Source organism: Aptenodytes forsteri, unplaced genomic scaffold, assembly GCF_000699145.1.
Source record: "Aptenodytes forsteri isolate BGI_AS27 unplaced genomic scaffold, ASM69914v1 Scaffold257, whole genome shotgun sequence".
NCBI lineage: Eukaryota > Metazoa > Chordata > Aves > Sphenisciformes > Spheniscidae > Aptenodytes > Aptenodytes forsteri.
Window position 1 is genome coordinate 5,428,693 of NW_008795194.1, and position 20,670 is coordinate 5,449,362.

General features: G+C 38.6%; 1 protein-coding gene across 1 annotated transcript in view; it reads left to right on the top strand.

The window, feature by feature from the left end:
• The first annotated feature begins 16,839 nt into the window (after positions 1 to 16,839).
• Positions 16,840 to 20,670, top strand: part of LOC103898416 (integrin alpha-4-like) — a 27,279-nt gene continuing 23,448 nt past the window's right edge. Inside the window, exon 1 of the mRNA XM_009278687.1 lies at positions 16,840 to 16,867. Coding sequence (XP_009276962.1) covers positions 16,840 to 16,867 — 28 coding nt within the window. The remainder of the gene's footprint in view (positions 16,868 to 20,670) is intronic.

Consider the following 20,670-nt stretch of genomic DNA (forward strand, 5'->3'; position numbering starts at 1 on the left):
TGTAAGCATTACCTAGCAACAACTAAAACATGGGTGCGTTATCAACTTTGTTCTCATCCTAAATCCAAAACACAGCACTGTACCAGCTACCAGGAAGAAAATTAACTCTATCCCAGCCGAAACCAGGACATCCACCTAATGCTACTGTATTGTACTTATGGCAAGAAAAAATTGCTACAGATAACTGAGGAAATACTGGATCAGCCTCAACATTTTCTGTCCTTTTTTTTCTTTATCTGATTCCTACTCAGTACTAGAGTCATATTTACAGCAGTTGTCATCTGGACATTTTTCATGTAGGGTAGAAGGTTATCACGTAGATAACCCCAACTAGATGTAAAAATGCGCATACCTCAAATTATTGCTCATATAATGGCTTGTCTTCAGAGAGGAAATGGACCAGTGTAGGTAACTGGGAACATCTCTTGGATAAATAAGCTGCATTCTTCTATTCTAGTTCAAAAACAAAATAGCTTGCATAGTTTTAGATTTATTTCATATACTCATGCAAGCTGATATCTCCATACATTCTGGGGGGCTGCTGGTACTGAAGCCTTTACCTCAGACTACTTTCGCCTAGTTCCATTTCTAACTCAGGGGTACGTGACATGCCCAGACCTTTGGGTTAGAAAATCGTTCCTGTTTTTTCAGACCATGTAACTTCATCCTAATTTCTGTTGATAGCAACCATAATCGTATCTAACATCAACTCTGACACAACCTCTGAACACACCAGAAAAAATATTATGTACCAGAGATCCTGGACTTCTTCCTCTACCCCATCCTCCCACCCATTTTTTATTGTGTCCTTCAGAAATCAACCCGCTTTACCACTTACAAAAAATAGTCTCTTTGTTCTTCACTGACTTCACATATAACTTCCATTTATAAGCACTTTCTCTGCTCAGTACTATCTAAAGATTTTAAGCCTTCTTTTCCCCATAGTCAGCAGGAAATAAATTTGATACTAATTAAGAAATATTCTCAGTATTTTTATGTTCTTATCCAAGACCAGTAAATAGAGTATTGGTTACATTTTCTTTCTTTCTCTGTGATAAGAGAATAATCCTTCAGATAAGCTTGGTAAAACGTTCAAAAACTGTATGTTTGCATGCTATAAAAAAGTTTTGCTAGCAAGTACATTACATTAGAGATGTAGAAAAGAGTATATTAAATTAACCACAAGATCTTCAAAAGCACTCAAGGGATATTAGGCTGTATCTCTAAAAAGCTCACAGGAGATAAAGATGTGGTCCAAAACAAGTTAGAAAATTTCACTTTAAATATTTAACTAGAAAGTAATTGTTCTTATGAGTTGGGATAGTAGATAGTAGAATTTTTCCAGTCATACAAAATAAAATAAATATTAGTAATAAACCATAACCCCTTTTCTGAAATGTCCTAACCCTTTCCAAAAGCGTTCCTTTGCTGTCAGGGTCCAACCATGCATGTAAATGGAGTCCCTCAGAAAGCTCTTTCCTGTTTGGGCTTTGTTTACATCAAGCTTCCAGTTACCAGAATCTCTACGGAAAGGTCTTATGCAAAGCATTGCCGTTGGATTGTGAAAGAGAGCTCTGCAACTGCATTAAACTGATACTGAAAGCAAATATGAGGGGAAAAAAATAAAGAGGAAAGAAGTATACCCTGAATTTATCTACTTACATGTACTAGATTTTATATTCTTGTGATTTCAATAAAAGAAGTCAACTAAAATAAGATATGCAACTAGATTGTGTACATTTTTCAGCTCCTAGGCTCATTTGGGTTTATGTTCCTGAGAGTATCAAATTAAAACTAAAATCTAGTGAAATCTATTCTCTAACAAATAATCCAGATTTATTGTTGTTTCATATAACTAAAGTCTCTCAGTTACATCCAGGCTCCATCATGAAATTTTATGCCACTCACAAAGTGTATAGGAATGAAAATGCTAGCAATCTCAATCCTCCAAATCTCCCAGGCCTTGTGGAAAAGTGGAATGACATCTTTTCCCTGGATCTTTTCAAGAAGTACTCAGCTATGCAAACTATAGCGTGGCACAGTTTAGATTCTCTCAGGGCATAGTTTAAGGTAAGTCAGAAGACAGTAGGAACAAAGAATTGCTAATAAGAAAGGAGAAGCATTGGTAAAACTAATCTGAAAAAGGACATTCCATCCCTTCTACTCCTTTTCTTTAGAAAATGTCACCAAAACTGGAAATAGAATTATCTTTTTTGTTTGTTTTAATTAAAACTTTCTAAAGAAGATGGACAATTATGTTGTATTGTTTGAAAACAGCAATTCCTGTTGCATAAATATTGCTATACTCAAATGGGAGTTTTACGTTCGGGTGCTTCACAATTTCCCCTGCTTTCTACAGGCTGAACTGCTGATTTGCCTGCACCTTCCTTAGTGCGTTTTATACTGTTTAGTGTCCTCTCACCTTGAAAGAAGGTGCTTGCAAGACAGGAGCCTTTGTTCTAGCACATCACTGGAAACATAAGCTAGCTAGCATCTATGCTTATTTGAGCATGAGGAGCTGGAGGAAGTCAAACCACAGCTTTTGAGGAGGCCAGAAAGATCTATCCAAATAGAAACAGTTCATTTCAGCTGCTGAGAATGCATTTCTCCTCTCATTCCCTTCTGAGATGGTTTAAGTATTGGCAAATTCATTTTACAAAAAGTCTAGTTAAGAAGAAATTAGCTCCAGAATCTAAAATCCTAACAGTGAGCAAGTTTTATTTTTCCACAAGCCCCACAGAAAAATTACTCTTGCTTTAAACATTTTCAGGAAGACCAAAAGAAGCATGAATATTTGGGCATTATATCATCCAGATGGATCTGGTTTTGCTGAAGTTTACAAATCAAACTTCATTCAATAAGTGCCTAGCTTTGGTTCTGTTGCTTTAAATATACTCTGCATAATAATAGATGAGAAAAGTATGGTAACGTACCAAAGAGAAGATACAAGTTCATCTTCCCTTCTTCTGAGGGAAGATGCTGCAGAAGCAGTTTGATGGCTCAGAAGCTAAGATACTAAGCTTAGATAAAGAGCTAAGATACTAAGTCCTTCCATATTTCCCATATGCATAAGAGTTATTTATTGTTGTAGTTGACAAAAAAATCCAAAGTGCCTTACCTTCCTGGTGTTGCTGTACTATGCTACATGGTATGAGCATGAGTGTAATTACGATATACTTCAGTTAGTAGGGAAAAACATAAATTTGCAGTGAAGTGAAAAATACGCATCATGGAATATAATAAAGAGGAAATCTGCTTTGTTTTCTATTTTATGCTGTACTTTCAGATCAAGAACTTCCTAATCTGCAGTAAAAGAAGGTCACAAAACTGAGAACTGTTTTAGTATAGATTAATGACTTGACAAAACCCACTTACTAGCAGAAATGGTGCTTTTTCTTTCAGAGGAATTTTCCCAAATTCATTTGGCTTAAAATTTGTATCTGGGTAAAATTTGCACTGGGGTATAAAAATCAGTAAAAAACCCACCATATTCTATCTTGATACCTGAGATACAACAGTGTATAGCACTCCTTCACTGGAGGATAGGAGAAATCCCATTTCTATAGGGTTGCAGTTGATACTTCTAGAGCTGAAAGCTGTGCCTATGTGAAGAAAAACTGATTCTGCATGGATATCAGAGCATGCTTAACCTAGGCAGGTCATCCAGTACCAGGGTCCCCAAAAGAAGCAGATAAATATCCCTACCGTCTGCTATTTCTCTAACGCAAGATGATAAAAAGGATTAAGCAAAAGTTTGTCATGCAACCAATCTTCAAGTTGAGAATGGCTGAAGAAGAGTTGTGTGCTATTCAACAGATGAAAGGGCAGACTTGTGTAATATGGAACAAAAGACAAACAACATTACTAGCTATTGGCTGAATGTTGTATTCAGTACCCATAATAATTAAATAATGTTAACAAATAATTTATGCTACCGTATACCTCTCAGATTCTAGGACTTTCATTCTAAATTTCTGAAATGTCAGAAAAACACTGCTTAAAGGACGTCAGATAATTTGGAGTGCTCTCCAGTATACCTTGCTCGTGAAAACAAAAACCTTTAGGAGATGAAAACTGGAACCATGTGAAACTGACAAGAAAAGCAAACATGAAAATATTATACATCTGGCTTTTTTGGATTAATGCTGTCACCAAAGAATGTTTTATTGTACACACAGCTAGAGTTGCTCATGTTCTAAGGGAGAACATTCCTGACTTGCTATCTATGAGTTATTTGCAATACATAAATGAATTGCTGAAAATGAGAATAGAAACCTTGTCATCTTTTCCCAAATAAGCCTTTCAGTAGAGTTGGATGAACCATTCAAAATTAACACTCTGTTTACTACATGTCATTTTCCCTGTTAGAACTGAACCACAAACCAATAATGATTTTGCAGAATTTGCTTGTTATTCATCACTGTTCACCGACACTTGTCCAAACAAATTACTGCCTATGGATTATCTGAAATGTAAGGCCATTATTTGGACATAATTGTATGTGATAGATCACTCAAGTCACATGTTATTTAGATGTTAATTAGATGATCTCTGTTTCATAAAATTGAGCATACCTGAAAATCATTTACTTTTAGAATCTCTAAGTGATTAGAAAGAGATCTAATTCTAGGAATATTTTTTTTTCTGTTGCAGGGGAAATCTGACTAACTAGAGACATCTTTGCTGGTAAAATATGGAGACCTCAGATTTCAAAGCTCGTTCTGGTTTGAGTGAGCTGCCTAACAAAATTTTCATTTCCTTTTTCTTTGACGTACAAGTCTCAAGTAATAGGGGAAACATGAGCTTGATGCTGTTCATCTACACTGTCTACAGAGCCTGGTCTCTCTTTGATTGCTTATACGTGTATGCAGGAATCACTATATCCTTCCTCAATAGCACATGATTTCAGGCACCTGTCTCATGCTTGGCCTGAAGCCACTGGCCTTTGTATTAACTTGAAGTCATACCTAATGCTCTTCTTAATTTTGCTCATTTTCCATCTGACTACACCCGCCCTGCATAAAAAAACTATACATCGTGGTTACTAGTCCAGTGGGTGTAGCCCGGGAGTGGTTACTGTACTAGTGGTTAATAGTTCCAATGGCTGTAGCCCAGAGTGCTGCTGGAGCCCTGGGAATCCCAGACAACAGCCATACTCCTCTCTTCCTGCCAGTCAAAACTTCAGGACATAAGACAGGGAAAACCTAGACAAATGTTAGCTTTAAGATTCTCTCTACAACAAAATAATATCCCAAAACATGGTTTTACTGATGAATGGCTGAAGTCTTTTCAGTGCCTATTTGTTTCTTCTTTTCAGCACCTAATTATTTCTTCTTTTCAGCAAACACCTTGAGGATGGGATTTAACTTTGGATCTGCTGCATGAATCTGAAAGGGTTACACACAATTTGTACTTGGAGTTCCTTACAGTTGCGGGACATTATATTTATTTTAAAGTTACTGTAAGCAGTCTGTTTCATCAGGCATTTCGTCCTGCTCTCTCTGACTTTCATCTATTCAGGCAAAACATTAATTTCAGTCAATGATACTCTTGTGGAAGAACTGAAAGTATCAAGCCCAACATGTGGCTTGATGAAGTTAGACTTCCTTCCAGTATGTTACAATGGTGTATCTATACTGCAGACACAAAAGAAACACAGTTTTCTTTCTTCTTGATACGAAGAAAATAGAAGCCATTTTGGAAGTTCCTTAACATAAAATAATGCAGGACAAATCCTGGTACTCATTTAAGTGAATACATCATTTACATCTTTTATATGGAGGGTTGATTTGATATTCAAAATCTTTCCAATGTGATTTAAGTTAAAACTATTCTGACACAAAGATTTCAATATATGTCTTTAAGTATTCTCTATCTCTAATATTTTTTCCTTGTTAAATAAAAGATTCAGTTGGCTACACACTGTGGGCATTTCCTCTGATTTTTCAGTCATTTCCAATGCTGTATGATTATTATATTTGTACGGGATAGTGATTATAGCATAAGAGATTACTGAAATACAATTATTTTTAGACTTCAGGGAGTTGTACATTGTTCCTGACTGCATCTGTTAAGATCCTGTAAAAACTGAGCCAGATGCTGCGTGGTATGCAAACACTCCGAGTTGCAGAGATCATATGTGCAAAGACTACAAAAATACTCTCTAAAAAGTAACTGTGATTATGATCAACATCACAGGCAGCTAAGATTGAATTCTGTCCATTTAAATTGCATAATCCACACAAGTTTATGGGAAAACTTCAGCTGTCACTGAAACAGGCCCTACTTGTGGCAAAATTGCTCTCAAATATTTAATGTCAGCAACCACTGCTGAACAGAGGCAAGTGGAGGGGAAAATATTTTAGAAAGATAAAAATATGTATCTACTGCTCAAGGAGTGATTGGAAATAATTCACCATACCAGATTCTCAGCTAGTGTAAATCAGTCTAACTCCACTGACCTCTCATCCCCTCCATCCCTCAGGCATATACTATTTAGCTTTGAGACATGGAATAAAAACTCTGCAGTTTGCCTAACAAACTGTATTGCTGCATCTTAAAGTTTTTAATATATGATCTGCATGATTTACTATGGTGTATTTCTCCACAAGTCACAGCTCATTATAAGCTCTGCTGGCTGTTACAGCCTAAGATGGCAAACAGTTACTTACTGCTACACACGCATCTATTGAAGTCAGACCCTGTGCTCAGCTGATTAGATCCAGAGCTGCAATTTTGATCCAAATACCGGAACTATGCACGACACTTCCTTTGTGCTTATGAATCTGTCCTTCAATATCACCCCAGACTTAAACAGGCCTTTCTCCACTCGTAAGTAGCACAGTGCTTGCTGTATTCTCTCTTTTCAGCGACTATAGCTCTTGTTGAAATACACAGTTTGCCATGTTGTAGATTTTGAAAGATGCATAGGTACCAGTTTTAACCCTTTTAAAGGACAGTATTTTCACTTTCATGGGTGTATGTGTGCGTGTGTGTATATATCCATATCTACAGCTACATCTGTGTCTACCTTCTACATCTATCTTCCTGTACTTAAAGGACTCATTACAGTAACAGACCCCAAAAAATCAATGATTGTAAGTGAAATGCTTTTGTTTCCAGATGACATTTTTTTTCTCTGAAATTTTAATGCCAACACTTTTTTTTTCCTTATCTTTTGTACAAATGAATATGAAAATGAAGGAAAAGCAACATCCCTTGTGAATAATTACCTATTGCTTATACTTAACAGTTAGCAGGCATAAACAACGATTAATAGAAAAAAATGAAATGTTCATTTCAGAAAGCAGTTTCTAGAAGAGCAAACCAATAAAACAAGCTTCAGGGAACACTAACATTTGCACTGAGGTTTCCATCAGCCAACTTGTTGCTTTAAACACGGAGACATTTGAAAAGCTGTAATTCTTTTCCGTTGTGGAAAGCAGCCCTCTACTACCATTAACTTTTGGGATTGTTCTGTTCTTCTCTATTCATTTACCATAAGCCTGAAGTCCTACAGTCACTGCAGTCTTCTAACGATTTTAGAAGCGCTGGATTGTCCTTTCTATGGAAAAGTCTCACGGAGATTTCTTTAAAAATATTTAGCATTTTATGGGTATATCAAACTGAGTGACCATGAACACTGGACCCAAGTATCTTTTCTGGAGCAGAATTGTACTACTGGACTGACACATGTGGCTTCCTTAATTTCAAAACACCAGAACCCCTGGAAATACGTAAAACCAGAGCTATTTGTTTTCACAGTCTTCATAAACTGCATCTAATGACATTTTCAAACCATGAAAGACGAACAAGCAGCCAACACAATGTGAATATTCAAAAAGCTTCTGAAAAAGGAGATTACACAAGTCTAAGTTTTGGATTTTTAATTTCAAAAAAGTAGACGTTACTGGTCTAGAAAACTAGAAGTAATTAAAAGACTGGATCTAGACAAGAAGAAAGATGGAAAAGCAATGCAGACATCTCTGCACATGATCCAGTTAGGTTCAGAACGCTATAACTGTATTCATGCAGAGATATACCCAACTCATAAGCTTTCCAACATATAAAAATTTGGTTGATTGTCAGGTTTGCTTATGTAAGCCTTATTTACTGTTTCAGATAAGTGATAACTTTGAAAATTACTAAGTGGCAAAATGGTCAAAATGATCTGGAACAGATGAAATTACCACAAGCAAAGTCATCCTTTAACTTATTTTTTTATAACTGATGATTGCCTTTTTAACTCTATATTTTCATACATTTTATGTTTGTAAAGACCTTTACTCTTGACTTTGAAAGTTTTGCTGTCAACACATGAATTACTGGGACACGAGGGGGAATGTTTAGTGACTTGTTCCTCATAGTAATTGCTATACATTTATAGCAGAAACAGAGTTTGTTCAGAAAGAGATGTACAATATTACACTTCATTCTACTTAACAAGAAGAAAAAAATGTAACTTTTTACAAAACAGAAGGTTGATGATACTGATACGATATAGTAAAGACATTATAACACACTGTATCATTTCAAAATAGAAAGAACGTGGGAAAACTCACTTAAATAGATAATCTATTTTTCATACATTTTGCCAAGTATTTATGTAATCATATTTTAAGCAAATATGCCAGAATTTTTGTGGGGGTTTTAATTAGAAGATCAATTTTCATTAGCCAGAAAGTCTAAAAAAAAATCACACTGCAAAGCACATTAATCTGATTCTATCTAATGATTATGCTTCAGTCTTCACACAGTCCCAGATAAATACAGAGACGGGCAAAACTGTGGCCTAGTTGAAAACAATGGAAAAACTCCATTAGCTATTAAAAGAGCTAGAATGTCAAACTGAGACTAACCTTAAATAATGAATAGTACGGGCAAATCTTTGCTTTATTAAGTGAAATGCCAAACAGCTTTTACGGCTACTGAGGGTTACAGAGACATGGCCCATTGCTGAAGATGTTCAGCATTTGTTAGCTCTAGATCTGAATTTGTTTTTCTGAGAAACATACAGTTTTGTTTTAGCTACACAAAATGCATATTCAACATCTTATTTTTACCCATCTGTGATGACACTTAAATTCTGCTTTACTTTTCTCTGAACTGCCTTCTGTGATTGCAGTAAGAAGAAAAAAAAAATTAGATAAGCAATACTCATTTCTCAAAACAGATATTATGTCTTATACCACAGGCATGTCTATGATGCAAACTGCATGCTCATTTATGGTCAGTTTGTGTACATGAAATAATTTTGCCTGTGAGAATAAAGAGAAAATTGTGGTTCAGATATGTCACAAGAAAGAAGACGGCTCAGTTATTTTTGTTCTCTTCGTATGTGGTAGGTTAATACCCCTATCATTTTTTATATAAAATTTTAAGTGCTATCACATATGGCTTATCATGATGCTTAAATATAGGTGTGGGTTTTTTATTAGTACATCTTTTTACTTGCTCTAAAATTATGACAGACCATAAAAAGATAACTGTACTCTGCCTAAAATAAGAAAATCCTTTGTTCTTAAAATTATGATGCATTTTCATATCTCTAATCATTATGTAATAAATACTATCCTGCAGATTCTTCACTCACCTTATCTAAAACTGATACAAATTCATATATTTAGGACAAGATCCTCAGCTCTTTTTGAACTCTTCAACCCTCTGTACAGCCCAGGGAGGTTTCTTATGGGGAAGACATAGTAGGGAAGGGTTATCAGAGGCAAGATCACAAGGTATAATACTGAGCTTGTAATAGCTGTAAACCTCATTGAGATATTTGTGTAACCAAGAGTTGGATCCTTTGCTTATATATCATATGAAAAACTCCACATCAAGTTAAACTCCGGAAAAATCAAATAATGTGTGGTTTCTTACTGCTTAGTTATGAAGAACTAGCTTGACTCTTCTGCAGGTACTAGACCTTGATTAAGCCTTCTTTCATCATGACTCTTGTGGTAAGCTGCACCAAAAAAGTAAAAAACAAAAGCCAACTCAAGTTTTAGGAAACAAAGAGAGTTAAATAGAGAACATTTACATGATATTATATAAATCCATTCACTTGTACCTTGAATATTGCCCTGAATATTGATTATACCTCGAATTTTACAGCCCTAGTCCCTTTACACTGAAAGCAGTATTGTGGAATTGGAAAAGGTCTGGAACTTTGTGGTGGGTTGACCTTGTCAGGCTGCCAGACACCCACCCAGCTGCTTTCTCATTCCCCCTCCTCAAACAGGACAAGGGGAGAAAGTATGATGAAAAAGCTTGTGGGTCAAGATAAAAACAGGGAGAACACTTACAAGTTACTGTCATCAGGAAAAGAAGAATTGACTTGGGGGAAGATAATTTAATGCCAGTTAAAATAGATTTGGAGAGTGAGAAAAAAAGACAAATTAAAACACTACCTTCCCCACCACCACAACTTTTTTCCCCAGCACAACTTCACTCCTTAATTCCCAGGTCCTCTACATCCCCTACTCACGCCCAAGAGGTGCAAGGGGGATGGGAATGCAGGGTTACTGTGAGTTCATAACAGTCCCTCTCTGTCCTTCCTTCCTTCTCACATTTTTCTCCAGCTCCAGTGTGGGTCCTCTCCATGGGCTGCAGCTCCTCTCCATGGGCCCCAGTTCCTTTCCATGGGCCCCAGTTCTTGTCAGGAGAACCTGCTCCAGTGTGGCCTCTCCAGGGCCACAGTTCCTGTCAGGAGAACATGCTACAGCATGCATGTAATGCCTGTCAGGACCACTTGCTACAGTGTGTTCTCCAGGGCCACAGTTCCTGTCAGGGGAACCAGCTCCAGTGTGGGCTCTCCACGGGCCACAGTTCCTGTCAGAAAAATCTGCACCAGCGTGGGCTCTCCAGGGCCAGAATTCCTGCCAGGAGAAGCAGCTCCAGCATGGGCTCTCCAGGGACACAGTTCCTGTCAGAACCAGCTCCAGCATCAGCTGTCGATGGGCCACAGTTCCTGTCAGGAAAAATCTGCTCCAACGTGCGCTGTCCAGGGCCACAGTTTCTGTCAGGAGAACCTGCTACAGTGTGGGCTCTCCAGGGCCAGAATTCCTGTCAGGAGAACCTGCTACAGTGTGGGCTCTCTAAAGCCACAGTTCCTGTGAAGAGAACCTGTCCTAGCATGGGCTCTCCACGGGCCACCGTTCCTGTTAGGAGAACCAGCTCCAGCGTGGGGCAGTTCCTGTAGGGAGAACATCCTCCAGTGTGGGATCTCCATGGGCCACAGTTCCTGTCACGAAAAATCTGCTACAGTGTGGGCTCTCCAGGGCCAGAATTCCTGTCAGTAAAGCCACAGTTCCTGTGAAGAGAACCTGTCCTAGCATGGGCTCTCCACGGGCCACCGTTCCTGTTAGGAGAACCAGCTCCAGCGTGGGGCAGTTCCTGTAGGGAGAACATCCTCCAGTGTGGGATCTCCATGGGCCACAGTTCCTGTCACGAAAAATCTGCTACAGTGTGGGCTCTCCAGGGCCAGAATTCCTGTCAGGAGAACCAGGTCCAGCATGTGCTGTCCAGGGCCACAGATCCTGTCAGGAAAATATGCTACAGTGTGGGCTCTCCATGGGCTGCAGTTCCTGTCAGGAGAACCAGCTCTAGCATCAGCTCTCCACAGGACACAGCTCCTGTCAGGAGAACCTGCTCCAGCATGGGCTCTCCATGGCTACAGTTCCTGTCAGGAAAACATGCCCCAGTGTGGGCTTTCCACAGTCTGTAGTTCCTTCAGGGCATATCCACCAGCTCCAGGGTGGGGTCCTCCATGAGCCACAGTCTGGATACCTGTTATGGCATTTTCCTGTCCATGGGCTGCAGGGGAGTGTCTGCTCCATCTCCTGGGACACCTCCTCCTTCTCCTCCTTCCCTAACCCTGGTGTTCGCAGGGCTGTTGCTCGCTCTTTCCCCCCTCACTCCTCACTGCCTGTGCAGCGTTTTGCCCTTTGTTAGCTATTTTCAGAGGTGCCACCAGCTTCACCGATTGGCCCAGCCTGCAGGGAGTCCATTGAGGAGCTGGCTGGAACCGGCTGGAACCAGCTATGTCCGGCACAGGGCAGCCCCTGGACTCCTCCCATAGAGGCTGCCCTGCAGCCGCCCTGCTGCCAGCACCTTGCCTTGGACACCCAAAATGACCTTTCAGCAAGCACTCATTAAAGGCATACAGGTTCCATGCAAGGAGTTACGAATTAGGCCAAGCCTCTTCAGCCTGGGGAAGAGACGGGGGAGCAGAGCGTGGGGAACGCACACAGGCCCTGATTACCCCTTGAGTCTTCTGGTACAAGAGCTCAGGGAAAACAAATACAGCTGGGGGAACCAGCTTCCAAACAAATGTTAGGAGCTCATTCTTCATGCATAATCAGGAAAACCCTAAGTGGAAAATTGTTTTGGGTACTGAGATCAGGAAAGCATCCGTGGGGGAGTATCACATCAGTTTTTCCTGTCCTTGCCATGGTCTGCCCTGGCAGCCCCTGCAGACAGGAGCACTGGCTTGGGCAAATGCTTGGTCTGAACCAGAACAACCATTCTTAAGCATTTAAATGACTAGCAGATTTCACCATCTATTAAACATAACGATGCTCCCAGCTGTACCAAAAGCCAGTGAAGCTAGGATTGTCCCAAAATTTGCACAACTCGGTCCATGTTTCAATCATTTATTAACTCAACTGTTTTTCTCCATTTAATAGAAGGCAGGAAAACTATAGAAATCAGTCATCTTGTTTCCACACATGCAAAGCTGATTTGAAAGAGCTAGCTAACAGGTTTTATTGCAACTCTCTAGAACATAAAAATCTCTGCAGGATTTTTTAGAAATTAAAAAGGAATACATTTCAGTTCATAAATTAGGCAATATTCTCAGTATTTCCTGTGAAATTCTCTAAACTATACAAATTCAATCAATGAGTCTCTAATCAGGATATTTACATATGAGCTGAACTTAAAGTTCACTAAAATTCAGAGCTGTACTATAGCTGAACACATGCTTGCATGGTCTTCCAGGACATGAGTGATTTTCTGAATCATTTGTGTTATTGGAGTTATTAAATAATCAGTTTCACTGTTCATTCTGCTCCTATATAAATGTTTATGCATTTGGCATAAAATAACTGATACATGTGTCTTTACGGTTCTCTCCCACAAAGAAAAGGATTATCATGCTTAGTTGGAAGCAAACCACAACTATGTGGAAGACAGACATATGGCCTTTCCTTGACTTTGGAAGTACTGTCTCATTAAAACGAAAAAACATGGTAGATCTTACTCCTTCCTTAGGAAATCACCGATGTCTTAGGTTTATAATATAATATTGTTTTTATAAGAAGGCTCTTTTGCCAAGGCTTTTCTTTGTTAAAGCATCTTGCTTATTGTGTTGCTGTAACACACAATTGTTTTGGGAGTGATGTATTTTAGCAACAAAGAGCTGAATATCAATATTCTTCGATAACAGGAGGAGCAATGCAGTCAGGGTATTCTCTTCTCAGTACAAGCTATACTGTGGGGCACCTGCTCAGGTATGATAAGCACTCACTGAAAAAGGAGAACAACTTTTTTCAGACCTGATCCCTATGTATATAGGGTGTGGAAATTTCTAGAATAAGTTAATGAAAGAGTATAGGAGTATGCTATGAATGTTCCAGGCCCATTTTGCAACAGAAGACATACCCATGGGAATATGAGATGAAAATACATATGTACATAGCTCATACATGTATTTTAGGTGTTGAGTCTGTAAAGTTTGCAAGTGCACAAAAGGCTACATATATTTCAAATACATCCAGCTCTGATTACAACAATTCAGAAAGAAATTGAGAATTAGGACATGTCAACATCAAAGCCTAAAAAAGAAAATATTAAAACTACTACATGTACTACTCTGAAACAGGGCCAAGACAACTCAGAGAAACTTCTCTAAGCAGGACAGCAGCTGATTGTTTCATTTCATTACAGGTTTTATAGCAACAACTTGTAACTAATTGTTTATGGTGTCTATTATGTGGATCACTATACAGAAAAAAAAAACCCAGGTAAATAGACACAGCCTACTTCAGCAAAAAACAGGAACAGGGACAACTAAGTTTACCTGTAAGTGCATGAACTTTTAATAGTATATTCTCTATATACTTCGTTTTCTGCCTAGTATCAATATTCATACATTTTTCTTGAATATGAGGCTGTAACTTCAAAAAAACCTCTCTTGCAGATGACACAATAATGATACTCAGATTGGTCTTGTTCCTGCAAGCCAACAAAAATTCTTTACATTTAAAATGTGAGGGTCTAAACTTTTATTGGACCTGATTACTATGAAATCATAGATACACAGCTAGCAAATAACTACCTATGAAGGTAATGCCAGTACCAAGGACATTTTAAGTCAACATTTTAACAACTAGAGCTCTGATAGATTGCCAGAAAGTTTTTGTTTTCCCTAATTTTTAAAAAGGTTTATAAATCCATGAAGACACATTATGGGGAATGGATGGTTTTTGTAGTCATACTAAGAGCATCCATGGAAGGAGTGCTAGAACAATATTAATATACATACATAACATACATAACAAGCTAGAACAATCTCTTTTTTTAACCTCCTCTGAAAAATTCCAGAAGTCTTACATTGCATATGGCTATACAAAATCACTGAATTTTTAATGCCTTCTACCATAATTCCTTCTTATCATAATTTTGTCCTGGATTTAGCTGTGGCTTGTCTTAGGCTTTTCTCTGCAACTCTGTTGACATCTCAGGGCTGGCTCCTGGTTAGAGATGCCTGCTTCCATCCTCACATAGATTCAGAGTTTGCGAAGTAATAATTTTTGTGTGTATCTAGGATTCCATGCTAGCATCAAAGAAATGACCATTGGGTGAGAAATATTTCTAATATACTCTCTCAGGAAGCAGAATCAGACATAATGATTACCATGCTTCATAAAGGTGGCCTGGAGTCCATATTCAGAGGTATGATCTCATTGTGATGTTGTCTGATGAAGCACAGTATCACATCCTGGAAAACATAAGTTATGGTATCCTGAAGACAAGATTGAGATTGGACTGGCATTTCCTCCAGATGTTTCCTTTCAACAGTTCTCTTCCAACAACTGTTTTGGTTTGGGTTTTGGGGGTTTTTTCCAAGAAATAAGGGGGTCTTATGAGTTTGTTTCTTATCTGAAACATAGCCGTTGTCACTGCAGAAAGAACATGCTCTGCACACAACCAAAACCTTCATAATTTGGGGGTTGTTTTCATAGTGCTCACTTTTCCTATGGATCCAAAGGCTTTCAGGCTCAGCATCATTTGACCCACAGATTCTAAACTATTAATTGTCCAACTTTCACCAATCATTTACCATGCCTATTTGTTGTTACAAATTATTAAGAAAAAAATTAAAAATAAAAGAGAGAGAGAGAGCAAGGAACACCCCACTCCTCTCAAAATACTCAGTCATTCAAGTATCCTTGAATGGACACCTTTGGAAAACAACAACTATTAAGGCAGCCCTGTGTAACATAACGGTATTACCATATTGACATATGCACATAATCAAAGGCTGATACAAATTGAAACTATCGTATGTCCAAGTGATTTTGGTCTAGTGATGATAAGTGCTGTATAAATTCATACCTGAGTACAGAACTGATACTTCTTGTCAGCAAAACTAATATCCACTTTGATCTACTTTGGTTAAATAACCAAAGTTTCTGCTTTTAGCTTGTCCTCTGGTTTATCTTGCCTAGCAGAAGCAACAGACCAATGTTTAACTTAAAGTTGCTTTGCAGCTAGGAAATAAATCTAGGCAAAGCTCTTGTGGATTCTGTTCCATTCCCATTGCACCCAATCTCTTCAGCAGACATGTGGAACCTATGGAAGACTAGAAATATGAAAAAACTAGAAACTCGCAATATCAAGAGATGGTCAGGAATTTTTCTGTGGAGAGATTAATATGTTGAAATGGAAATTAGTTGCAGGAAAGGGTTGATTTAAAGAAATTATTCATTTTGAAAAAATTAAAACTAAATAATATTTTATGTTGAAATTCTATGTATGTACGTATTTGCTTTTCATGTCAAAATAACTGTATCAAACCTAAACTATTTGTTTTAAAAGGTGAAAATGATGAAGAATGCTACAACAGTGCTGATCCAGACTTTTGCAATGGAAGACACAGAGATGGCACATGAAAACACTCTTTGTTTGAATTTGAGATGGGAAAGTTTCAAAAGCTCGGCAATTCCTTTGGGATGGGATAAGAGGTTACTGCCCAGCTCCTCTCAAAACTAATTATTTATGGTTGGATCTGATCTTGCAACTCAAAAATCTTAGACAAAATTCTAAGGAAGAAAAAGGATATGCAATGCATTTATCACACATACACATATAATGATTAATTTCCAGCCTTACCTATCTATAAATCAGAATGCAGTCATTAGTTAAGCTGTTGTTAACTATAATGATCTATTGTTTGCTTCTCGTAGTCCGGATGCCATAGTCATTGTCTGTATGATGCCATTATAAGCTTAAATATTGGAAAGCTCTTTTGGAAAGCCTGTCTTTACTTCACCAACACAAGTGTTCAAGGGAAGAAAAAACTTCTTTAAATATTTCCTAAAAAGACATCACGTGAGCATGAGACATTATTTGTCGATTAAATGAAAAGCTTCTTCATCTTTAACCGATTCTAAATGAAATTCAGATCTCTAAAAAGAACATAAGCAAAATGATAAAAATTAAGACCCTTGCTAATATTAGCTGCTTTTTGGTGCCTCAGACATCTGTGCTTAATTATACTTGTCAGTGGACAATATATCCTCTTGTGCAAGCTCACATGTATCTTACAGCAGAGGGAAGATGAAGTTTCCTGAAGACAATCTTAGGGGTAAGTGTAACAGTATATTTGTTTTCTATAATTTCTCAGATGACAGCGTATGAATAATAGACTTTTTGGCCCACTGCCCTTGTTGGGGGGTGGGGAGGGGAAAGCTTACAGAAAAAAAAAGACATAATTCTGGTCTGACCAAACCCCTACATTTACCATGTTTCAGTGAATTACAAAGGTTTAGAAAATTTCAATTTGAAAAACCAATATTTAAGTACTTAGACAATTTCAAAATGAAACTTTCAACTCTTTCTAATTAGGACAGGAAATCAAACACTGATCGTTTTTATTTCTAATTGAGAGTAGATTTGGAGACACTCTTCCATAAGCAGTGGTAGGCTTACATGACACAAAGGAGAACAAGGACAGACACAGCTGGAAGCAGGCATATGCATGAAGATTTTTAGGAACGTGTGCTTTCCCTTGTATTTGCAACACAGTGGAAGCACTCATGTGATCAGTTACCCAGCGTCAGCCCATACACAGGACTTAATTTAATACAAATGCCTTCCAAGTTAGGGAATCAAAAAGGGAATAGTACCAGTTACACAGAAGAAAGCTACAGACAGACATTCAGAATGAATATGTTCTTCCTGCAGCGATTTTCTTTCCCTTCTTCTCACCAGCAGTGGGATGTATTACAGGTAAGCAATGCTGACAGAGTGATTAAAGACCCAAACCATTGCTTCTCCCAAACTGAACAACTATGGGGAAGGCAAGTTTGGGGTTTTTTTGCCAGTGACTTCCTTTCACACTCCTTCCAAATGCAACAAACACATGAAAATATCAGCAGTAGTTACCACCTCAGAATTGCATTTGAAATATTAAATCTTGAAGGACCATGTATGATCCTATATAGAACTATATGGTCACCTTGTTCACATGATGTTTTATGTTGACATTTATGGCACCAGTAAATCAGGTTTACTCTAATATAGCTCTTTTTAAGCTGGACCCCTCAGGACATAGGCAGAAGAGTATTTGGATGAAGATGCCTGAACTCCAGCAGGAGATCGATGCTGGGGAAATGGAATTCTGCTTCCATATTAAGGTAGATGTGTAGGCCTTAACTATGCAGACTCCTGCCACTTCTTCTGGAAAGTTAAGGCTGTTGCCTGAGAAAGTGCCTGCAGCACTGGCTTAAATCACCTACTAAAATAACCAACACAACTGGCCAGCCACACAACATATGCACTGCAAATCTGATCTAGTTTAGGGGTTTTGCTAGGTTGTTTTTAACCCAGATCAATTCTCTGATCTGGTGCGCTGCTCAGACACAGAACAGTATCAGTGTAACAGAGGCAGCAGTACGATTCAAGAATGAGCAGCAAGAGATGAGGACAGTCAGACGAAGGGCACGCATCTGTTATAAAAAATGCTTGCCAGACTGTGGACTAATACACTTTCTCACTTAACAAACAATCCCAATAGCTTCTCTGAAATTGCCTTAGATGGTGAACCAATGTCACGCTGAAGAGGAAGTCACTGTGATATTTTGCTTCTAGTGTTATTAACTCACAGAGGACTATGGGAGATGTGCTGTCCAGATTGCAGAGTGGCAAGATGTTTTGGGAAGAATTTCTTTTTATTATTTCAGGATAACAGCTTTATATATATATAAATATATATTTTCTTTGTAAATACAGGTACTTGGCTTCCAGTGTTGGTTCCACTTGTTCTGTAAGTTCTCCTAATCCCTAATAAAACTTGAGTTCTCTCTCTATTACATAATTTTGTCAGTTTTGCATTGATTTTGCTCTCTGCCTGGTCCTGCACCTGATCAGTACTAAAAACCTCAAATATTTCTCAAAATACGGATTTCTCACACTCCAGTAGATTTATGTTCCACTGATTTCATTGATGTCTGGTGGATCATGGTCACATCTACTCTAGCACAGTCTAGGAGACAACAGACATGTTTCCTTGTGACAGGTGAGGTACAATACAGTTCTCATCTGCATCACATAAGCAGCTATTTATATGCTGATAGCTGAATCCCACAGCTTTACCATCTACCTTTTCCTGTCAGCTAGGATCCCTGCCACCAGCTCAGTGCCCACTTTAGCAATCCAGGGGCCACCAGACTGGAGGTTCTACAAAGTCCCTATAACTTTCAGCAGTGTCTCTCTTTCCCCAAACTCTCCCAGCAATACTGGTCTCAAGAGACTGTAATTTGTCTCTGAGTATCATAAGCAGCTTGCACACATTTATCCCTTGCCTATATGACACTCATTGATCAGCTACAATGCCAAGTGTGAGGAACAAGTCACCTAATCAAGGGTTAGGGTGGGGTTCTCTCAAATGGTTAGAAATACGGCTGCAAAGAGATTGCTCAGATGCAGCCACGCGGTTCCTGCATCAGCTATTTGCAAAATGATAGTCTTAAGATTGATCTTGAGAGAAAGCAGAAGGAACAGAGATGTTTAGGACACAAACCTGCAAGGGAAAAGGAGTCTGGGAAACTGTTCCCTTCTCCATCATTCGAGGGATAGAGCTTTGTATCCAGTTTTGTGAATAAGAACCCAGGAATTGTAATGATCTCTTGGAGAAAAGCCTTAAAGTCCCCCAAAACTGGCTAAGTGGTCAGGGTGGTGGTAAAACAATGTTATGATTTCCTACCAACTAAACCACAATTTAGCATTTCAGTTTTGAATCGTGCTTGTTTTGCTGCTTTCGGAATGACGGTGAAAACTTCTTGACTGGTAGAAATGCAGATTCACAGCTGCTGTTGATTGTTATAACTCCTTTGATGTCAGTAGTTGGAAGGGAGATGAATAGCAGCTGAGGAGGTATTTAACTCCTTTACACAAAACAGTCACTGCTCCACATCGGTGTGATCCAGGGAAGCCCTCTAATGGTTCTAAAGATGGGGACTTAAAAAAAGATACATTCTGACTGACTGACAAACTGTCAGATCTTGCAACACGCTGATCTCATTCCAGGAGCTACAAATCTGCATGTGCTTAGGATGACAAGATGTATCACTCCTGCATTGCCTCAGTGTCCCGCTTGGTAGTTGCTCAGCATTTTGCAGAAATGTTAAACTTTCCACATTTCCACCAACTGAATGGAAATGAAAGGGGGTTTTATTCCATGAAGCTTAAAATGCCATGCTCTGAATTTCCATTAGGGGATGGTACTCTACTATTTCACAGTTATTTCTAATATGTATAATATTCAATAGTTGAAATGGTAGTGGATTTGTCTTCCAGATACAGTAAGTAATCTCTGTAACTAAACTTTTAATTTTGAAGAAGTGCGTATGTTCTTGTTCCTCTGGCTCAAAATACCGTTATATATAGGTTATCTGTATACATGGATTATTATAGCAGCAGGGAAGCCCTGGTATTCAAGGGACTCTAGCGAGGCAAGGTTTATAGGTAGAAGTAACAGCCTTGATTTCAGTGTGCACACAATTGAGCTAAATCAAGAGTCAGTGACTGACTTCTGAAAACACACACAGTAAAGCTCCTAAGATCAAGGGATCCTTTTCAAGGCCTGCTAAATATCAGATCTCTTGCATGATGCATGTTTTTCTTTGTTCCCGTGCTGTCTGGAGGAACGGCTGGTAACTCTGTCAGCAACTGAAGAACTGAACAGGAATGTGAAAAAGTTACTCTAAAATGTAAAAAAAGCGATGGGGGGTTGTTCTGATTTCATCCCACGCAGAAGAAAGTAATCAGCAGCAAGCAGTCTTGCACAGCACGGGTAGGCCAGGCTCAGGACTGTCCTCTGCTGCTAGGGCACTGGTTTTGGGACTCAAATACCCACCCTACCAGGAGGAGGTGGCAGGGAAGACACCC